Genomic DNA, 23,171 nt, shown 5'->3' with positions numbered 1-23,171 from the left:
CTTCGAGAAAAATAAGCTACACTGCATGGTTAAGAAGCCACCCTGTGGAAGATGTCCTGGATTCAGACAGAATGCTAACCCACAGTTCAACAAACAATCAATGGTTCAACAAACAACCCACACTTAACCACTGAGTGTGGGTTAGCGTGATGTGCAATCTCAGACTGTGACTGGGTTCGCAGAACATGGTAAACCATGATGGTTTATTTTCTGATGGAACCATTGATGGATTTGTGTGTCTTCTGTGGGATGCTTCTGCCACACACGATTAGTTAATCTGCCAAACACCCCACCCCGAAAACCCACACTCTGCAGAATGAGCATAGTGGGCTGTTTGTATAACCTACTATGCATAGTGGTTAGCAACCATTGAGGCTTAGCATTATGTGTGAAGCCAGCCTCTCTCTCTCTCTCTCTCTCTCTCTCTCTCTCTCTCTCTGTGTGTGTGTGTGTGTGTATAAGAACTGGCTATTCTTATATAACCACACTTGAAAGGGAAGTATCAGCAGGCTTGAGGGAACCCCAAGGTTGGCAGAAGTACAAAAAATCTTTAGAAAAAAACCCTAAGGTGGAGTGAGGAGACCCAAGACAGCCCAAATGAATGCTGGCTGCTATGGGTGAAGAGGAGCCGGAAAATCAGGGAAGGGAGAGGGAAGGGAATGGAGAAGTATCCTGTAAGAGGGGTTGGCTGAACTTTGAACAGGATCACTTCACACTGCAACATTTTGTTGCAGGTCCTGCCCAATAATGTTCTATTTCCCAAAGTGAATTAAATAGGATTCGACTTACCTTCTGGAGCAAAATCAACATCGTCATAGTTTTCTTCATTTTCTTGGACTCTGCAAAAATGGAAAAAGTAGACATGTTAAAAAAGAAAAATAGGCAGTCGAAATTCCCATTATGCTCTTTTGAGTGTTAGCCCACCCTAAGCAGTAGTACCAAATGAGGAAACCATTGTTAAGGATTCTGGAGCCTATTTATAATAAGGCTGAACTTGACACCTGTTTCTGACAGGGTTTCTATGTTTTTAACAGCTACACTGACAGGCAGAAATTCAACAAGGAGCATTTTCGCATCATTGCACTTCCATGCTTGGAAACGCTATCCCTATTGAAATTCTGCCTGCCACTGCAGCCATTAAAGGCACAGCAGTCCCACAACGCTGATCCAGAATGCTCTTCCTCACTACTAGCAGTGGCAGAGGGAAAACGGTCTGTATGAGGATCTCTGTAGGAGGGAGTGGAGAGGTTCAGGTAGTAGAGACGTAAAATCTCCAGAAATTTTGAGGCGGTGGGGGAAAAAAGCTTTTCTTTTTCCAGGGGAAAAAATGGAAATTTGGGGGGAAATGGAAAAATAACCAATACTCATTTCGTAGCACTACTTACAGTTCTAAAGTCAATTTGTTTCTTTAAGACACCCTTCCCCAATCTGGTGTCTTCCAGATATTTTGGACTTCAGCTCCCATCAGCCTCAGGCAACATGGCCAATGGCTGGAAATGCTGGGTATTGTAGTCCAAAACATCTGGAGGGCAGAAATTTAGAAACTTCTGTTCCTAAAGTTCTTTTTATGTATAACTCAGTTTGCTCATAAAATTAATCATTATACTTAAAAATGTTTAAAAGTAAACTCAGTAAATGTGAAATTATTATCTGAATAGATTAGAGCTACATTAAATGACTGCTACAGCATCAGAAACACAGGACTCTATAGAACAAACCCCAAACTGTCAAAAATTGCACAATGGTGACTCTACTCACATGTTCGGAAACTGAGCATAAATGTCTAGCAGTACAATATGCTTTAGATCAATAATTTTAATAAGTAATGAAAGAAAGAAATATGCTGGGAATCTTACAGAGACAATTAAAATACATTTTCCCCTATGGCTTCATTTCCCCCCAGAAATTTTACCTCTCTAGTCCTTCTATAAAAGTGTTCTTATTACATAGTTTTTAGAAATCATTTTGGGGGGAGTAAAAACTGGTAACAATATAGAAACACTTTGTCTTAAATTCTAAAAGAAATTATTTCTTAACCCAAAGCTGTTCAATTCTTCCAATTTCTCAGGAAAAAATAATAATCCAGACTTCGGGGGTGGGGGAGGGAGTAAAAAACAAAACCAAAGCCTCCCCCCAATTTTTCTCATTTTGTTCCATGCCTTCAAATCTCTAACAGGCGCGGGGGTGAAATTAGGAGCAGTTGGGGGGCATCAGAACATCCAGGATGTGGGGTACAGTAAAGACCTTGGAGAGTTGCAGGTTTGCCATGCTTACCCCTGAAACTGGTTTTTCTGAAGTAAACATGTAAAATTTGATCACTAGATACTGTCATTTTGATACTCAAAATTTGGACCAAAATGTTTCCATTATGCAAGAAAGCAATTTTCGGGTACAGCAAGCCAATTGATAATTGGTTTGTAAGAGTTGCATAGTGTTACCTCCAGCTGCCACTGAGTGTGGTCTTAGCTAGACGGGGCTTTATCCCGGGGCAAACCCCGGGATCAGGGAGGGATGTTCCCTCCCTTGCCCCGGGATCTCGCCCTACACTTTGGCCCCATTTTTTTCATGATCCCGGGCTGAGCCCGCGACCATGGAATGTGTGTCCTGTTGCCGCGGGTTGACCCGGCTCTATGTGGAGCCGAGCGCTGCGCCCATCAGGGGTAGGGTGGGGGGAGCGGGAATTTAATTTTTTTAAAAAAACCCACTTACCTTTAGCACATGAGCGTTCGTGCACTCCTTCCTCTTTAAAAAATAAAAAAATGGCGGACGCGATGCCTCTCCTGCTGAGGTTGTCGCGTGTCACGTGTAGACAGAGGAGGGATCTCGCGATAAACACATCGCAGGATCTTCCCTCCTCCGTCGTGGGATAAAAGGTAGGTCTAGCTAAGGCCTGTGAGTATGGTGAAAGGGCAATAACAGATAAGAGGACAGGAATTCCAGGAGCTGCTGGTGGAGGTGCAGTAGCTGACTGGATCGGTGTTCTCTCACTAACAGCAATGGCCTGTAATCTGCTTGTATGGTGCTGACTGGTACCTCCACCATTGCACCCAGGGTATACAGCAGCCTTCCCCAACCTGGTTTTCTCCAGAGGGGTTGGACTTCCCATCTCCTCCACCCCAGGGGGCACCAGAGGATGGAGGAAGACTGGTATTCATGCAAGAGTGGGAATTCCACTGCCCATTCATTCTCCTTGTGGTGGCAGCCAATTGTCTTGACTGCTGAACTGCCTCCCTATCTGCCACTGGTGTTAAAGGAAACTCCTTTGTTTCTCAAAAAGGAACTACATGCATTTTTGTAAACCGCCCAGAGAGCTTCGGCTATGAGGCAGTATATAAATTCAATAAATAAATAAATAAATAAATAAAATTAAGACTGATCTCTTCCAGCAGGTCTATCCATTGGAATTTTAGGATGCTTTTAAAACGATTTTAGGATGTTTTAACAATGTATATTATGTTTTAATTCAGCTATACATATTTTATATTTACTGTTGTTCCCCGTCTCGATCAGAATGGAGAGACGGGTAAGAAAAAAATCTATTATTATTATTATTATTATTATTATTATTATTATTCCAGCGCATATAGACAAGCCCCTAGTTTGACTTCCATACATTTTCCGAGGTTCAAGGATAGCAACCTTATTGGTGAATGCCAAAGATAGGGTACTTTAATATGAGTATATGCAGACGATGGTTCAACAGAGATGAGATCAGAGATTTCCCCTCTTTCCCGCTAAATCACGTGAAGACTGTAAACAGAAGCAGAGTTCACATTCAGACCTGAGCTTGGTTCTTCGGGGAAGACTTGGCGCTTGATTTGACGGATGGGAACCCGGAGGAGGCAGTGGCGGAGGCAGTGGCGGCTGTGGGGTAAGAGCTGGTGGAAGTGGAGGGGGGACACTTTTGTCAGAGCCTGAAACAAAAACAAAATGGAGTGAGGGCAGACCGACATGATGTTTAAGGAGAAGTCACAGTGAGTTCTTCACCCACAGCCTGAACGTGGAGCTTTATCACACCACCGTGCAATCAATGCAAATTGCATGCAAAGGACTCAGACGTTTTCCACCTTATAATCTGCTTTGATTGTGAAGTACTCCCACGCATCCTGCCTTAATTGTGCAATAAAGCCAAACGATTCGCCGTATTTAGCCCCTACTTTTTGAGCGTATCTTCCGAGCCACCGCAGGGGCAGGATTTTAAAGAAATGCTTACATCTGCGTAAGCTTTAAAGATAAAGACACCAAAATTGGCACAGTAATAGATATTAGGAAGAGCTTTAAGCATACCAGATTTGAATTGGATTGGGTCATCCGTTGATTTTTTTTTAATGATTTTTTACATTTCCCCCCTTAAACTCACTTCCTGGTATGCAAAGGATTGCTGTCACCCAGTAGCAAAAACCACCACCACCACGAAAGCTTAGCACTACGGGGATAATCTGAGAGAAGCAGGTATGTGGGATGAAGCTTTTAGCTTTGCAATCTGCCTGACAGACATACTTTTATCAAGTCAAATGCTGAGACACACATCATCCTTGCCCATCACCTCTGCTTTAGGTAGGCTGGCCACCTTTTAATTATTTCTTTTTAAAGCACCATGTGTATGTAAATCCTTTGCCTTATTCAAGGGGAAAAAGAAAGAAAGAAATACGTTTAAACATTTGGGCAAATTCGCTCCAGTGCTAAGGCGGTATCACAGTCACTAGCCAATTGGCACTGTTCATAGCTGGTTCTTGCTGAAAACATTGTGGAACCATTGTTTTCAGGGTGAACATTACAAAGCAAATGGTGATTTCATTTTTGCCCTATAATACTAATGCAAGGGCACAAGTAGCAGATTTTGGGGAGAATCATCAGTTCAGAAGGCAGGGTGGGGAAGAAGAAGTGAGCGAGACAGATGCAGGCAGAGGGAACATCAGGACCTGCTCCAGTTGGACTACACACACACACACACACACACCAGGCTAACTGATATCGTGGCTGTGTGGGGAAGAAGAAGAGGCGGGACAGGAGCAGGAAGAAGGAACAGCATTGCCTGCTCTAGTTGATCTGCCCTCCTTTGGGAGATGAGAGGAGAGAGCAGGACCATTCCACCAGCCCTCCTGCAGTTCACCTTAATTTCTCTCTCTCTTTCCCCCCCTCTTCCCTCCCCTTCTCCTTTTCCTTGTGTGTCATGTCTTTTTTTAGATTGTGAGCCTGAGAGCAAGGACTGCCTTCTTTGCTGATTAATTGCAAGCTGCTCTGGGAGCATTTTTTTTGGCTGAGGAACAAAGTAAAAATATGATAAATAAATAAATAAATAAATAAGGGAAAGCTTACTTATTTTCTACATGAGGCTTTTCTACATGAGGCATTTATCGTGCACTCGTGACTCCTTACTCCTGGTTGTTTATGGGTTCTTTAGACAATGTCATGATCCTTCAGTTTCGCTTCTGTTTTTCCAGAGCGCTTTCCCAGGTTTTTTTTAGAATGGGGAAATAAAGGTATTATTTCTGAAAGCGCCGTTTCTACTTGTGCATTTCCACTATAGCACAGCTCCACCTAGAGGTTATGTAGCAGAAAAACAGGAAAGGAAAAGCTCTTTGTGGAGAGCTCGGATCTCAATTCTACAACAAAACTGAAAGTAGACACAACAATTAACAGCCTCGTGTAGAAAAGCTCTAAATATCACTAATTATCCCCAGCATATTCCATACTTGTTTGGCTGTGTACAGGGAAAACTGGCTGGGGGATGGGATTTGCTGGAAACAACTGATGGAAACATAAAGGTTTAAGCATTCCCCAGCCAAGGTCGATTCTCTTTGAAAATACCTGCCAGTGCCCCTGCACACATGTGAACTGGAAAACATGTTTGATGTCCTAGATCATGAATCAGAGATAACCTGGAGACTTCCTTCCCAAGCCCCCGGGAGCTTCTAGGCCAGGTCTTGGGGAGAGGAGCTCACAGAACGTACCTAATCCTCTATGAGTGAGATTGGGAACCTCCATGGGCAGGATTAACCCCATTGGCTGGAAGTCCCCACTGCTATTTTAGGAATACAAGCTTATATAGCTTCTTCCTCAGAAGGGTAATCCTATTGGAGATATGAGCACTTCCAAACCTGGCCCCTTCCTTCAGATAAATTATTCTGCTTTTAATCTTGGGTAGCGATGTTGGAGAAACACGCAATGGGATCAAATGAGTTGATTTCTGTGAATCCAACCCACGGATTCCACAGCGGACTGGCTTTATCCCAAGTCACATAGGTTCCTGTGGACTAGGTTTTGTCTTTTTGGAATTTTACACAACTTTAGTTGAAGAAAAATACATTAAAACAAAACAAAACTGGCCAATAATGCACATTTCTCCCATAGACTAAAGCATAAAAATGTGCATTTGTGGGGGGGGGGGGGGGATTGGCGCAAGTGCGCAAATTCAGGGAATTGGAAAAATCCAATTCCAGCAATGAGCGGATGATGAAACGAAAGGACCCTGACAATCTGCGAAACAGAGATGGAACAGATTTTACAAAATCTGTATACTCCTTATCTCAGAAACAAACACTACATTAAATACATTACATGCTAGCGATCCCCACGTTGCCCCCCTTCAAAATTCCCTCCTCCCTCCCCCACTAGCACACGCAGGGGCTAAAATAAAGGGAAAACAAAACCACTAATGGTGCCAATGGGCATCCATTGTTGCCAAAAAATCCCTGATGAGGACCAGCTGCATGCTACAGATCTAAGGCAGCCTGCAGTTTAGCCCTGGGCTCTCAGGCAGCTGATTTATAGCTCCATTAAAGGATACCAATGTATGCATGGATTTCCCCATGAAGACAGGGTAAGGAGAGATGCTGTTTGAATGTAAATCTCTTTATTTCACCCAAATCTCTTGGGACTGGACTAGGGTTGTTCCTATTTATGATGTACTCTTGAGCTCTGGCTGATAACAGTGGATGTGACAGCGAAGTAGCAGGGCATTCATTAATGACATTTAATTCCTCTTTTTTCCCCTTCTCCTTTTGTTCACTTCTGGAGGAATTTTTTTTCAGACACTTGACCAAACAATTTAGAAGTTGTATGTTTGCACACCAGATTTTTTTTTTAAATGCTCCCTAATGTTGCTTAAATGACAACATTCATTTCCTATTTATCTGCATTCAGCAGATGGCTGTCTTTGACGAAGTTTCCTTTGTCTTGCACGTTACTTAGGAGACAGACGGCTGCATTTTGATGCCAACGCTTCACTTCTTACAAGATGTATGTCTTTCAGTTTTGACACCTAAGTAAGAAACACACGTCTATTGTGTCTTTTACATAATATGTGTGTGTGTCGGTTAATCATGCCTTTTTGTTTTAGAATACCTGCAATTGGCCTGGTTAAAACACCCGTTCCAGTCTCAGTTTCGATCTGGTTATAGGACTGAATCAAACTTGGTCGCCCTATTTCGGATGGGGTTGCACTCCTCTTGAAAGATCAGGTTCATAGTCTAGGGATATTCCTGGGTCCATCACTTTCCTTGGAGGCCCAAATGACTGCGGCGGGTTGGAGTACCTTTTACCAGTTTGGCTGGTTCACCAGCAATGGCTTCTCCCAGATAGGGATAGTTTGGCCACAGTGGTATAGGCTCTAGTAACCTCAAGGCTGGATTGCTGCATTGTGTTCTATGTGGAGCTGCCCTTAAGGCTGTTGCGGAAACTGGAGCTAGTGTACAATGCAGCAGCTTGGCTGTTGTCAGGAGCTGTCCTTTTTCAATCGGAGAGGGGGGGTAAGAAATAAATTATTATTATTATTAACATGAAACTCCTTTGCTGAGGGAACTGCACTGGCTGCCTATCAGGCCAGGTTTATTAAGGTTCTAGTACTAGTGTACAAAGTCCTAAACAAATTGGAAACACAATACCTGGGAGAGCGCCTTCTCCCTTACCAACCTGCCCAGTCACTAAGGTCATCAGAGCGCATGCTCCATGGACCTATGACCTGACTGGAGTCCACCCAGAGAAGATCGTTCAGTGTGATGGCCCCCTTCCTATGGAATTCCCTGCCTTTGGAAGTCAAGCAGACACCAACACTGTGTATTGCTTCCAGCGCCTCCTCAAAACATTGTTATACAGGAAACCTTCCTTGAGTGACCGCCTGTACTTTTATCAGAACTGTGTTTCTTTTTAAAAAATCATAATTATTTTAACATGGTGTTTTAATTCTTTTATCCTGTCTGCATTGTTCACCATTCTGCTTCTCTTTCAGGGCAGACAGCAGTGCAAATAAGCCAGGAATAAATCAAGATTCTGAGTTTTGAATAAGCCATGGATTAAACAAGCCAGACTTCATAAGCCAACAAGAAACCATGTCTTCTATTTGTAGTTTATAGTTGGTTAACAATCCATGGTTTATTTGTGGGGATGGTTTCAGACGCAACAACAAGCTAGATTTCAAAAAACCACACCATGGCTTAATGTTATGTGTGAACTATATTATTATTATTATTATTATTATTATTAGTAGTAGTAGTAGTAGTAGTAGTAGCAGTAGTAGTAGTAGTAGTAATTTAATTTCTATACCACCCAATAGCCAAAGCTCTCTGGGTGGTTCACAACAATTCAGAAGATAATAAAATACAGCATAAAATTTCAATATACAAAATTTTAAACAATTTAAGCAACTAAAAACAAATTCAATAAAATACTATACCTGTTAAGATAGCTGACATAAATGTCCCATCAAATGCCTGGGAGAATGGGGCAGACTTAACCTGATGCCAAAAAGATGACAGTGAAGGCTCCAGGTGGGCCTCAATGGGGAGATCATTCCATAGTTGGGGGCTACCACTAAAACGGCCCTCTCCCTTGTTGCTGGCACTTGGAGGAAAACCTTAAATGTTGATCGTAGTGTCTGGGTAGGTTCAGGTTGGGAGAGGCACTCTGTCAGGTATTGCAGTCCCAAGCTGTGTAAGGCTTTATAGGTTAAACATTTTTAGAATGTTTTAAGGATGTTTTAATCATGCGTGGTATGTTTTTAATCACTTTTTAATGTGTATTTTATATCATGTTTTTATACTGTTTGTTTTTTACTTTGAATGGTTTTAGTTTTTGTGAACCGCCCAGGGAGCTTCGGCTATTGGGTGGCATAGAAATGCAATAAATAAATATAAATAAATAAACCAACATCTTGAATGGGACTCGGTAACATACAGGCAGCCAAATTCAAGCAGGCCAGAATTGATGTTATATGTTCAGACCTTCTGGTCCCAGTTATTAATCTGGCTGCTGAATTTTGCACAAGCTGAACAGTTTTCAAGTGCAGCCCCATCTAGAGTGCTTTGCAGTCATCTAACTTGGAGTTTACAAGAACATAGATTACTGAAACCAGATATGGGGTATCCAGATAGGGCTGTAGCTGAGCCACCAGCGGAAGCTGGAAGAAGGCGGTCTGTGCCACCGAGGTCACCTGAGCCTGAAGTGGCAGAGTTGACTCCAGGCGAACCCCTAAGCTACAAACCTGTTCCTTCACGGGGACTGCAACCCCATCCAGAATGTTGAGCACCCTCCATCCATAGAGGTGTACTATGATCAACATACACACAAACCCATAAGAACTGCTTGGCTGGATCAAACCAAAGATTCATCCAGTCCAGCATCCTGCTTTCCACAATTACCCAGTCACGTGCCTCTGAGAAGCCCACAAGCAGGACATGAGGGCAATAATCTTACCCCTGCTGTTGCCTTAAAGAACTGGCATTCAGTAGCATAGGTCCTCTGAACCTGGACATTCCATTTAACTATTATGTTCGATAATGAGGACCTAAAACAAAATGCTTCTGTTCAGGGTTCCAGCCAGCCATGCCCTATTTTTGGATCCTCCATTACATTCCCTCTCCTCCACCGTTGTCTATGTTTTGCCCTGCAACAGTCAGTCCGCATTCTGTGGCCGTGCACAGGGTGAGTCACCATGGAGTTGTTTTAGGGTTCCCCTGACCTCTAGGGTTTTTACCCCTAAATATTTTCTGTACTTCTATAAACCTTGCTGTTCCCCCAAGCATGTTGACACTTCCCCCCTCGTTTCTTAGTGGCCTTGTCAGAACACACCAGCTCAGTCAACTATTAGTATATGCGGTAGACTTATCCTCCATGAATTGCCTAATTCCCTTTTAAAGACATCTAAGGTAATGACCACGACCTCGTACTGTGACATCATATTCCATGTCCATAACCATACACTGTCATTAGTTTATTGTCATTAGTTTATTCGTTATCAATCTGTGATCATGAGGTTTATCATTAAGCAAAAGAAAAATTAAGATTAAAATGAAGAGAGCAGAAGAGCTCAGAGTACAGATAATAAGAGAGACCGGAAGAGAGAGAGACAGGAAAAGAGACAAGAAGATAATAAGAGATAGAAAGAAAAGCAAAACCTTACAATAATTCACGTGGAATGAGAATTTAGAATGTTTAATAGAATCAGGGCCAAACTAGAAATGTTGGGAATGTGTCATTTCATTTCTTAATTTTCAACTTTTTCAAACAATAGTGCCCATACGCTTTTCCACTTAGGGCTAATAAGAGGAAAGGTCTATCCAGTGGAATTTTAAGATGTTTTTAGAATGTTTTAGGATGTTTTTTAGGATGTTTTTAACAACGTATATTATGTTTTAATTCAGTTTTATGTATTTTATCGCTTATTGTTGTTCCCTGCCTTGATCAAGATGGAATAATCAAGAAATTTTTATTATTATTATTATTATCATCATCATCATCATCATCATCATCATCATCATCTTGGGGCAGGGATGACTGGGGAAAAGAGTGTGTGTGTGGTGGGGGGAGGTTAATCCTCACCCTCACCCCAACCAGGATGATCAGGGGTCTGGAAACAAAGCCCTATGAAGAGAGACTGAAAGAACTGGGCATGTTTAGCCTGGAGAAGATAAGATTGAGGGGAGACATGATAGCACTCTTCAAATACTTAAAAGGTTGTCACACAGAGGAGGGCCAGGATCTCTTCTCGATGCTCCCAGAGTGCAGGACACGGAATAACGGGCTCAAGTTAAAGGAAGCCAGATTCCAGCTGGACATCAGGAAAAACTTCCTGACTGTTAGAGCAGTACGACAATGGAATCAGTTGCCTGGTGAGGTTGTGGGCTCTCCCACACTAGAGGCCTTCAAGAGGCAGCTGGACAAGCATCTGTCAGGGATGCTTTAGGGTGGATTCCTGCACTGAGCAGGGGGTTGGACTCGATGGCCTTGTAGGCCCCTTCCAACTCTGCTATTCTATGATTCTATGATTCTATGAACCCCACCCATGCCATGAGCCCACTCTGGATAAGGACCAGTGTGGATTTTGTTGTTTTAAAACACAAAAAGATTCAATCACATGTTTCCCATTATCTCAGTAGGTAAAAATGAAGAAATGTTAGGAATCTTATAGAAAGAGGTCCAACAACCCTTAATAAGTACAGTAATGTGTGCTAAAAGAAAAAAAGAAAGAAAAGTTGAATTACAACAAAGTCTGCATATTGAATCTGAGATAATGCTCCAAGATAAAATAGTGCAAAGCGTTAAATGAACCGCCCAAAGCTTTTTGTGAACCACCCAGAGAGCTTTGGCTATTGGGCGGTATAGAAATGTAATAAATAAATAAATAAATAAATAAATAAATAAAATCATCATTACCATAACGAATACTTTACATTGATATAGCCAGTCCAATGTTATTGTATACAACCATAGGTTTTTACAATCTTGGTGCAACAGCAACAAAAGAAAAACCATCACAGAGAAGAAGAAAAAAGTTGAACAGGCCACTCAAATCAGTTCATCATGTGCACAATTTACAGCGACAGGTTTCAGGAGCCTTGCTCTAATCCTTTTAGCAGCCACTGCAAATAAGGCTACTTGATTAGTTACATAATCTTGGCCTTTTGGCTAAGATCACTGATATAGCACTTTTTAAGTATAAAAAGAAAAAACCCAACAGGTGTAACTTTTCCTGATAAGGGGGTACAATTTTGGGGGAATGCTGAACCAGCTGAATTTCTACCTTTCTTGCACCTATTACAGGTATAGGAGCACTTCCAAGAAAAAAGGTAGCAGCTCTATTTTTTTGGCCACCAAAGGCTCAAGTATTTCAGAGGTTTGAAAACAGCAAGTTAGGACCCAGCTACACATTCAGAAAGGCTGAACCACCTCCCGTTTTCTCAACATGTTGAAAAATACTTTCAACACCAGCTGGGCATTTTATTTATTTATTTATTTCTTACATTTTTATACCGCCCAATAGCCGAAGCTCTCTGGGCGGTTCACAAAAATTAAAACCACAATAAAACAACCAACAGGTTAAAAGCACAATTACAAAATACAGTATATAAAAAGCACAACTAGGATAAAACCACGCAGCAAAATTGATATAAGATTAAAATACAGAGTTAGAACAGTAAAATTTAAATTTAAGTTAAAATTAAGAGAGAATTTCAGTATTTTCACTCATCTCTTCTTACTATCTATACCAATACCATTTCACTCATGTCTTCTTACTATCTATACCAATACTGCTTTTGCATTTTTCATCACCATCAAAAAGGAAAAATGTGAGCAAAATATGGCATCTTCCAATTTATTTTATTTATTTGCATTTATATCCCGCCATTTTCCTCCAAGGAACCCAAGGCGGTATACATAATCTTTCTCGTCTCCATTTTATCTTCACAACAACAATCCTGTGAGGAAAGTTGGGCTGAGAGTCTGTGACTGGCCCAAATTCATCCAGTGACCTTCCAAGGTTGAGTGGGTACTAGAACCCAGACCTCCTGACTCCCAGGCCAACGCTCTAACCATTACACCACACTGGCTCTTGCAATGGGATAAATAACCCCACCCCTGCACCTGGAGTCCCTGCCTGTGCTCCGAAGTAGACATTGCACCACAGACCCATGTATCATCACCCAAACAGCCCCTTCTAAACAGCAGTTTGCAGAGTGATGATGGGGCATCAGTGAAGCAGAGCAGGAGGGGATGTGCTTAACCCTTTTTCTGTCCCATTATTTCCTCAAAATTGCTTCCTCTGTAGCGTCCCAAATGCATGCAAATACACACTGGGAATTCTAGAGAAGGGAAAGCCCTGAGGGGATTTGGAGCAAGAAAATGGCCAGTGGGGAAAGGGTGAGGCAACCCTCCTCACTCTCCCTACTTTGAGGATCACAATCAAAGAAGCATCCTTTCCTGTTTAAAAAGTGCACCCAGGGTAATATTGCACACATATGTGTACAATGGCCAGTTTTGTCCAGTTAGCAAACAGAATGCTCATCAATACTACAAAGTTTTCCCTACTATTCAATAGAACACGATGAAATCCAAGATGTGTATCGTGTTATTGCAGCCCTACCCAACTTGGCCTTTCTAGATGGGACCCATCACCACCACCACCACCCACTCAGCATGGCAGCACATCTAGAGGTTGGGGAGGCCTGTGTTATACTAACACAGAGGGGCTTCTGCCTTCTCTAAAATAAACAGTAAATAGGGGAGGAACTACTCACTTTCTCCATTATTTTTTCGGAATCTTTCCAGGTTAACCACTGGAGGTCTGTTGGGTTTTTGCGGTGCTGGGCCTAATTTGAATGGTGGAGGCACTGCCTTTCGTTTTGGCAAAGTCTTGTCTTTCTCTTCTTTTTCAGAATTATTTGCCCAAGGTCCTGTCGTAACCACTCTGGATGGACCGGTGAATTTAAGAGGGGATGGACCAGAAGCTGACCCAGAATTCTCTTGATTCGCTCTGAAAATATTATTGGCCACACTTGGCTTGGCTTCTTCTTTCTGCTGCCCCAAAGATTTTGCGAGAACTTGAGACAGGTTGCTCTGGTTACTGGCATGTTTCGAAGGTGGAAAAGGGCAGGAAGCAGAATTAGTCCCATTAATGCTCTTTTCCTCGTTATCTTTGTTTGATCCAAAAGTGCTGATTTTGGGTTTGAGGGCTCCACTGCCTGGAGTCACCCGATTCAAAAAGGGATTTATGTGTGAGTCCTCTTCATGGCGGTTGGGATGTAGGCCTGGTTTGGGTTTAGGAGCTGGCTTTGTAAGAGGTCTGGTGGAATTGTCCTGTGAGGCAACGAGGAATTTTTCTTTCACTCCAGCTACCTTTGGAAACACAGGCTTTTCCGTACTTTCTTGGGTTTCAGCCTTAACGCTTGGCTTAAGTCCTGTATGAGGCTTCAGTTCATTTTTTGGAGGTATCAAACTAGGCAACCTGTTCTCAGGAGGCTTTGGGAACAGTGGCTTGGGTTCTTCTTTTAGTCCTTCCGTCGATTTGGGGCCCAATAAACTAGGCAACCTGTTCTCAGGAGGCTTTGGGAACAGTGGCTTGGGTTCTTCTTTTAGTCCTTCCGTTGATTTGGGGCCCAAAGGCCTAGGGAACGGAGGTCTTTCTTTAGCTTCTTTGCTAACTGCCAGTGACAATGCAGCCACTTTGCTGGACACAGGGCTGCCCTTCAAAGAGGGTGGCTTCAGGTCCTTGTTCAGTGAGCTCTGAAGAGAAGGCTTCGTCTCCAAAGGGGGCCTAAGAGGCGGAGGTTTGGCAAAGCTGCTGGGTTTGGCAAGCACACCAGCATTTTCCATTTGAGCAAATTTCCCAAATGCAGAGTTTGTGGCCAACGAAGGCTGCCCCGCAACCTTGATTGGCCGGCTGGGAACCTCCTCAGCTGCGTTGTTGCTAAACTTCGCCATGATGGTCTTCACATTTGTCTTGCCATCCTGCAACACATAAAGAAGATAAAAAAGAAAGCAGGCTGAGAAGTCTTTCACTGCAATGTTCACATATACTGTACTTTGAAGGGCTCTTCTGGTTTGAGGCTTATGTCGCTCTTGATTGGTTAGAGATACCTCAGCATTTAGCTTCCTGTATGGCTAAAGATCTTCAACATTTTGCTACATACTCGTTGTGGTTAATGCATATTTCAAGCCGTTTATTGCAGACAAGAGCACTTTTGCTGACTGGATCTGTCCTTGCTTTGAGTGCTATAATTTCTCTCCCTCTCTCTTCCCCTTATATTTGCGGAACATGGAAGTGTATTTTAAACTCTTGGTTACCAAAAATGTATGCACTAAACGACAGGCCTATAAACTAAAACTCTGCAGTCCTATACGCTTGCAATACTCTATTTGTTGGTGTGCATGTGTATCCTGAGTTACCTAGGGAGGTTGTGGGCTCTCCCACACTAGAGGCATTCAAGAGGCAGCTGGACAACTATCTGTCAGGGATGCTTTAGGGTGGATTCCTGCATTGAGCAGGGGGTTGGACTAAATGGCCTTTTAGAACCCTTCCAACTCTACTATTCTATGATTCTATGAAAAATGAGGATTTCAACCTCAGTTTTGCTTTGACAGACGTTTTCCACAGGAAGGTTCAAAGAAAGAATTTTGCCTGGCCAAATATGGAGGTAGAGTTCCAGGATGTGTGGAGGAAGGGAGGTGTTTGGGCAAAGCACCCTCAATTGCCCCCTTAATCTGAAAGAAATGGGCCATGGCAACTGAGCATTATTTCTTGCAGCGTCCACCTGACTGCCTTATGTTCCATGCAAAATGTGCACAGCTGGAGCAGTACATGAGCCTTTGACCAGACTTGGGGTTGCAAGGTATTCAAACGCTTAGCAGTAGCTACGGGCCAAACTCTTGACATGAATGGTACAGGAGTAGGGATGAGAGTGGCGACTTGCACATCACCAAAAGAAAAAAGAAAAAAAGAGGGCATGGGTTTGCATAAACGTAGTATTTAGGGATGTGCTCCGCTTCTAATCGGACTGTAGAAGCAGGAACGGAGCGGGGGGCTTCGCCTGCCCTTAAGGCGGAGGCAAAGAGGATTGGGGGGCCGGCGGAGCGTGGCGAAGAGGATCGAGGTGAAGGCGGATCCTTCGCCTCGATCCGGAGCTCCGCCGGAAAGGTAAGTGGGGTTTACTGGGCCCTGCCGCTGTCCCCCTGCCCTCCTTTCCCTTACCTGCCTCCGTCCGCGGTCCGTCAGCGTCTTCAATTGAGCCCGTGGTTCCAGCAGGAAGTCTGGGCTGCTTGCGGCCCAGACTTCCTGGTGGAACCGTGGGCTCAATTGAAGACGGCGACGGACCACGGACGGAGGCAGGTAAGGTCCCCCTCTCCCTTGGTCCCTTACCGGGCTCTGCCGCCGTCGCCGCATGGGCGGCGATGGCGGCAGGGCCCGGTAACCCCCCCTATGGGGGGGGGAAACGGAGCTCCGATCCGGATCCGGAGCTCCAAGCGGAGCGGAGTGGGCACAGGCAGAGTGGGGGCGGTGCGGAGCGGCCCGATCCAAAAATGGCGGATCTGAAAGTGAAGCGGAGTGGGGGGTCCGTGCACACTCCTAGTAATATTATCTTGCCAGGAATATCACTTCCACCACTCTAGTCTTACCTCTAGATTGATAAGTTGGAGGGGTCAATCATAGGCCATGTGGCCTATTTTACAGAGGACAATCCTCTGAAGGGCTGTCCAAGGACAGTCCTCTGTTTAAAGGGGTCCCCCATCTGAAGGATGTCCAGTCTAACTCTGATTTAAAGATAAAGAACCTTAAGAAGAGAGAGCAGCAGGCGCCCTTGAAGTTGTCCATCCACAGCAGGCACCTGGACAGCAGACTGAGCCAGCACACAACTCACCCGGTCACAGTTCTTGCCTGCTATTGGTGAGATGTATTGCATTTCAATCTAAAATACAGCAATTCTTTCTGAATTTGCATCTCTCTATTAACTTCAGCCCACGTACCTGTTTCCCTCGAATTATCCCTTACAGCGTAACGCTGTTGTTGTTGTTGCTGCTGCTGCTAGCTAAATCACACCCCGGGTGGCAGCTAAGATCCTTTGCATACCAGGAAAGGGGTTAAGGGAGAGAAATGTAAAAAATCAATGGATGACCCAATCCGATTCAAATTTGGTATGCTTAAAGCTCTCCTTAATATCTATTACTGTGCCAATTTTGATGTTTTCATCTTTAAAACTTACCCAGATATAAGCATTTGTTGAATTGGTAGTTTAAACCTATCAAATCCTCCTCCTGCGCCCCCAGTGGCCGTTTGGAAAACAACAAATGATTCGCTCTTAAAGGAGTATCAAAATAGGTCGGGTCTTTTGTCTTTATAGCACAATTAAAGCAGGATGCATGGGAGTACTTCACAGTTCAAAGCAGATTATAAACTGGAAAACTCCACCAAAGTGGAGAAAACGTGGCGACGTGAAGTCAGGGCCTAAGCCTTCAGAAAGGCATTTCAGACTTTTAGAATGGAGGGGGGGAAACTAAACACAAGCCAGGAAACTACCAAACAACTGGACATGGCCTTATGGGAAACCTGGAAGGCTGGGTTGGGCTCTTAAGTGGGCTGGATATAGCCCCCAAGCCCAAGGTTTTGCAAGCCATGTTTATAGACTTTGCGCCCCCCATCCCCGAAGGTTCTTTGGAACCTCTGCCCAAAAGACCAGTTTCCCTCGTGAAATGAAAACTCTGATGTGGGGGTAGTGGACCTGCTGCCCTGTAGGGCTGCCCTGCAGTTTGCCTCCACTTACATTCTACTTATGTATTTGTGAATACAGCAAAAATGCCATGTTGAGGCTCTCTCATCCAAAGGAAAGGAAACTAACCCTGATAGTGCCAATCCTGGACCTCCTTGCCCTTTTAAAAGTGGGCAGCATGCAAAAATCTAGAGCTATGTCTATTATTATTATTATTATTATTATTATTATTATTATTATTACCTGTGTGGGTGTCCTCAAATTTCACCTACAGCCTACAGAAGAACTGCATCTTTGTCTCCTCCAGGCAGAGATCTGTAGCAGGAGAACTTCCCTATACTCCAATTAGATAAGGAAGTCTCTCTTCTTATAATGCTTGCCATGTATTGGGTAAGATATGTGTGTGTTGTGGGGCGGGGGGTGGTAGAATAAGGAAGTAAAATGTTGTCGATTCAGATGGCCTGGGCTGTCTTTGGGAAGAAACTGCCAGGCCCATGTGATTTCTGAGAGACGAAAAAGCTGCAGCTCTTCCAGTTCTCCATTTACTTTATATATTTAGGGCTAGGTCCCAGGATTTATTTCTTTTCCGATTTGCTTATTTCTTTAAATTATTTTTTAGGAGGCAAGGGAGTTGTGCTGCAGCATTTCAGGGCGATGAGGGACTTCCCCCCCCCCATGCACCCCCACCGCCAGGAGGGGTAAGCAACTGTTTAGGAAGTTGCGTATAATTGCTTTTACATTGGCACGTCAAGCCACAAAGCAGACAGAATTTTCCTGTAATGGAGAAAAGTTACAGAATTTCCCCCCTCCCCCACTCCCATCCCCATAAGTGAGAAAGTAGCTTGGGGAGGTGGAGATGTTAAGCATTCTTCCTCTGCTCCAACTTAAGATTGACGTTGGCTTTTAATTCAAAAAGTAAAAACAAAACAGGGGAAAACACACACACAGATTATCCCCTTTGTGTCATGTAGATGCACAGGGATGATCCCAGGGTGATCCCTGGGATATCGCCCCGTCTAGCTATGGCCTCATCCAAGTGGTTAGCTCATCTAAAGAAGTGTCAGCTACATGGATGGAAGTGATGTTATGGGGGGAATCTCTATGAAAACTTTCTTGAGCCAGGGAGAAGTTGCAGATAAAGCGTCAAGTAAGGACGTGAGGCTTTTTATATAAGAAGCTCTTCTGGGAACCCACCTCTGCCACGTTCGGGCAACACAAGCCTCACTTGCGGCTTGAATATTCAAAGTGGTCACAGACATACACCACAACTGACCTTGGCTTAAATAAGCCATGGTGGGGGGGCGGGGCGGGGGGCAGGGTGATAGTGCCAAACAGCCTCTACCTTCTCACTGCCGTTTCACCAGCTGCTGTTGCTCCTCATTCTTTTTCGCATCAATGTCACCACTTGTTTGCATGACAGGCAGAGAGCCAGGGATCAAGTAGGCGGTAGCATCTCCTCCTCCTCTTCTCTTCCTCCCTACCACCACTGTCTGGGCCTGAGTGAGAGGCAGCTGAACAAGCACACTGCAATGCTGAAGAGGAGAAGCAACTCTGGGGGTGGGGAGTTTGTCAGTGGGCCCCTGCTGAGGTGTGGGCCCTTGGGAGGTGCCCAACCCTACCCACCCTTGATTCCAGCCCTGAACCGGACACACACATGGATGCCACCCTGATCTCCTTAGAGGAGGGTAGGGACATAAATGCCATAAATAGCAGCTATTTGCAGGCTCTTTCTTCCCTTTTCAGTCACATGACATCTGTCAAGGCTAACAACTAAGTGCAGGAATTTTCTTACCTGTTGCCATTCTAGTATTTTGCATGCCTCACCTTGCTTTACAGCTAAAACAATACGCCATTGTCTTGCTGCTAGGTTTTGCATACAGTATCATTATTCGGCAGATGAGAGCCGGGTAAAGGAAAAGAGGGCTGTTCGCAGGTGTTTTTTTTTAAAGTAGGGTTTTAAGGTGTTTTTCATATGATTCGGATCAATGGAAAGCTGCATCAGCATAGATCCCTGAAAGCTATAGACCAGAGTGTTGTAGGAAGGTGAGTTTCCATGTTCACTTTTCAAACACACAACTTGCTATGTAGAGACATGGGGGGGATCGACACTACTGCTTTAAAGTGTTTTATAACAGTTTTGACAACTGTTGGGGCCCAGGACACACTGCATATACAGGTTTCAAAATGTTTTCAAAGCACTTTAAAGCGCTTTAAAAGCAGTAGTGTAGATCCCCCCATGGAACTTTGATGAGTGAACTTTAAAGAAATGTATCTTCCTTCCTACAGCCAGAGTGTGTTGGACTGGGACTTGGGAGATCCGGGTTCTAGTCCCCACTCAGCTATAAAGCTCATTGGGTGACTTTGGGTCAGTCACTGACTCTCAGCCTAACCTACCTCACAGGGTTGTTGTGAGGATAAAATGGAGAGGAGGAGGAGGACAATGTAAGACATCTGAGTTCCTTGCAAGAGGAAAAAAGGTGTGATATAAATTTAATAATAAAGGTAATAATTCAGTTCACTCTCAATGCCTGCTATTGTAAAAGAAAAGACCTGTTAAACCCAGTCACACATTTATCCTGCCTGTTCTGGCCCTAGTTCTCATACTTAGGCATTATACCACACTGGCACATTAATTGGTTAATATTTGAGGTTTGCAACATACACATTTGGACATTTTAAAAGTAAAATTATACTATTTCACACTCCCACTTCCTTGAGGAACGGGAAGTTCAGTGCACCCTTTACGGCATATGTTTCCTTTCTTTGGGGAGGGGGGGGGGAAAGGGACTAGAATCTTATGCTGCTTGTCCTTGATTAGATGATAAAGCTGAAAGTCAACATTTTCTTGTTGGGTCCCCTCAGAAAACAAATATGGCAATCCCTTGATCATTTCATCCTTCTGAGAACAAAAAAGCTGTTGCAACCTCTTTGTTTTCGTCCCTCCTAATCAAATGAAAGATTTTCACATACTGTTATTTCCCCTCAGGTCCCCATGTCAGCTGACCCAAAGAAGAGGGGAAGGAAGGGGCAGGGGAAAGAGGAAGACACAGGATTAACCAACACCACTGAACTTCTCCCTCTCTCCATCTGCTTTACTGCCACAGAAGAAGAATATGCAAGAGTATTCATTGTGTGTCGTCAGTTACACAGTCCATGGGATAGTCCAGCTAGTATCACTAGCGTTACGTTGATTCATACCAGCTAAAGTTCTGGGGACAACCCTTGTAATACCACAAGCTTGTGATTCAGGACTCCATTCTTCAGATGAGGCCATCCAAAGCATACTTCCCGGTTTCATTCAAACATAAGCAGATGACAGTTGGCTGCAATACATGTCTAATTTGTAGCCTTCTTTACTCAGAAGTAGACAGTGGAGGCTGGTGGCTCTGATGACAATGGAGCAGTGAATCTGCTCTGGGTTCCAGTCAGAACCAGTCAGAATTCTAAAGGAGTTATCCCAAGGTGCTTTTTGGATAACTCCCTTAGAGTTCTGACTGGTTCTGACTGAAAACCAGGGCAGATTCACCACCCCAATGACATTGGGGTCAACAGCCTCCACTCAAAGCAGATCTCACTGTGTTCAGTGGAACTTTTTGTATAGTATTGGTGAACCTACAGCCCAACTTGCATGTTGCTATGCATAAAAAGTTGTATACCACAACATTTGTTTATCTGTTTAAAATATTTATATACTGCCTTGCCTCAGAAGAGCTCAAGGCAGCTAATAACCAAGGTAAACCCATAAATACTGGGTGGTATCCCTGGACACTCATGCTAATGTAACACTAACCCAACCTGGAAGATAAGCCATTCTGGATTGGTTGTTTGCATATCAAACCACATTACTCCCAAAAGATTATCCGGCATGTAGTGCCTCATCCTGGCTTGTTTCCCTCTCAGTCCTCCAGCCCACTCTCTGCACGTATCCCAGTGTCCTTTGCAGCCCACCCTGCCTTGTCTCCTTATCCTGGACCGCTCCCCACTTCAACCACGACTCCTTTCCAGAGCACTTACTTCATTCGCCACCTTCTTAAAAATAATAATAAGTGTGTCAGAATTATGCAAATAGCGTCGTACTTGCCCCGCTGTTCTTTCACAAGTGCACAACATTGCAGAATTGGCTGTCAGATGTATAATCTTGCCTTGTTGATTTCCTTGTAGGTTTCATCTGTCAAATGGCTGAGGTTGAGTAGGTAATGTACAAGAAAATTTAGAAGATGAGACTGAACATAGGCTAATTTGCACAGAGTTGCGAAGGACAGGGGAAAATAATACTAAGAGAAAGTAGGAACCTATTTGCGCAATTCAGAAACACTTCAAAAGAAAAAGAAAAAGTGCAATTGCAGAAACTGTTCCAAGAAGGAGCCAGAAAAAAATGGGGACAATAACTTCCATTTCTGGACTTGCTGGAAACTCAGGGAAGTGTTGAAGGTGTGAGGTGGAGGCCATAATAGTGATAAGATTACATTGCCTATTGTCTCTCACCCCCTTTGGTGCACTAACGTGGGTTCCTACTTTCTTTTAGTATCATTTCCCCCCATCCTTTGCAACTGTGCACAAATTAGCCTATATGCAATCTCGCTTTATCAGTTTCCTTCTATGTTACTATTCCACTTCAGTGCTCCCTTTTACAGATGAAACATACAAGGAAATTGACAAGGCGAGACAACACATGTTGGATGCTGAATCTGCACTCTTACACACTTGGGGAAAAACAGCAAAGAAGAACGACCCTGTTTGCATACTTTGGCTTCAGTCTGGCTAGATCTACACCTTGTGTTAAATCATTACAAATGTGGAATAAGAAGCAAGGTATAACACTACGAAGCTGTATATGGAACGTGGATTGTGCCCCAACAGTTATCAGTGCACTTCCAATTCTGCTATAAAACAGTAGTGTAGACTTAGCTTCCATCATCTGTAATCCAGGAGAAACAATGCTGGCCTACATTACTGTCAGGGCTGGGTTGTAGTCAAGGTCTGAGGTGAGCCAGGAACTATGGGAGATGTCAATAGTCAGGATTAAACAGTAAGGCAGGAGGAAGGTCAAAATACTAACCAAGTGTATAGAAATACACCAGAACTTGTTGCTGAAGTGAAGTGAGGCTGGAACAGGAAGCCTTTTTTATACTCTTTCCTGTCCAGGAGAATCTAACGGCCATCCTGGGTGGGCAGGGTCAGTCCAGGGCCTGAAAGTACCGAGAAGCGGCCACCTGCATTTCAATAGTTCCCCACTTGGGGCAGCAGCAAACAGATCTTAACAGCTCCAGACAATTACCAAATTGTTTTGTAATGATTCTTGAGGTAACGTCAATGTGAATTGTTTTCAAGTGCCACATAGATATTAAATATTACCATCATTACTCCATTGACCTCTGGTTGTAACCCTGCCTAAGGAGAGAAGTCCATTTGCCTCAGAAGAATAACAAGATTCTACACCTTCTTAAATTTGCACATGTAAATCACTTGTACTTTGGTATCGGCCATTCATTTGCCCATTATCATGCACGCACACATAACTAATCCTTTTTCCTGCCCTAACCAAATGCAAAGTAGATTTAAATACATTGGGATCATGAAGGCCTCCATAATTACCATTGGGAAATGGGGAACTTTTATAGCACAGCACATCACCTGGCTGATGGGACCACAACAACACAGGTAAAGAACCTGTGGCCCTTCAAATGTTGGACT

At 43.7% G+C, this 23,171-nt stretch overlaps 1 protein-coding gene across 1 annotated transcript in view; it reads right to left on the bottom strand.

Moving 5' to 3' along the window:
* FYB1 (FYN binding protein 1) overlaps positions 1 to 23,171 on the bottom strand; it is a 60,773-nt gene that overhangs the window by 34,148 nt on the left and 3,454 nt on the right. The window contains exons 2-4 of the mRNA XM_063128131.1: positions 13,515 to 14,724; positions 3,782 to 3,914; positions 790 to 839 (exon numbers count right to left, since the gene is read on the bottom strand). Of these exons, the coding sequence (XP_062984201.1) occupies positions 790 to 839; positions 3,782 to 3,914; positions 13,515 to 14,724 (1,393 nt within the window). The remainder of the gene's footprint in view (positions 1 to 789; positions 840 to 3,781; positions 3,915 to 13,514; positions 14,725 to 23,171) is intronic.

This window comes from Elgaria multicarinata, chromosome 6 (assembly GCF_023053635.1).
Source record: "Elgaria multicarinata webbii isolate HBS135686 ecotype San Diego chromosome 6, rElgMul1.1.pri, whole genome shotgun sequence".
In the NCBI taxonomy this organism is placed as follows: Eukaryota; Metazoa; Chordata; class Lepidosauria; order Squamata; family Anguidae; genus Elgaria; species Elgaria multicarinata.
This window is presented reverse-complemented; position numbering and strand designations above follow the sequence as displayed.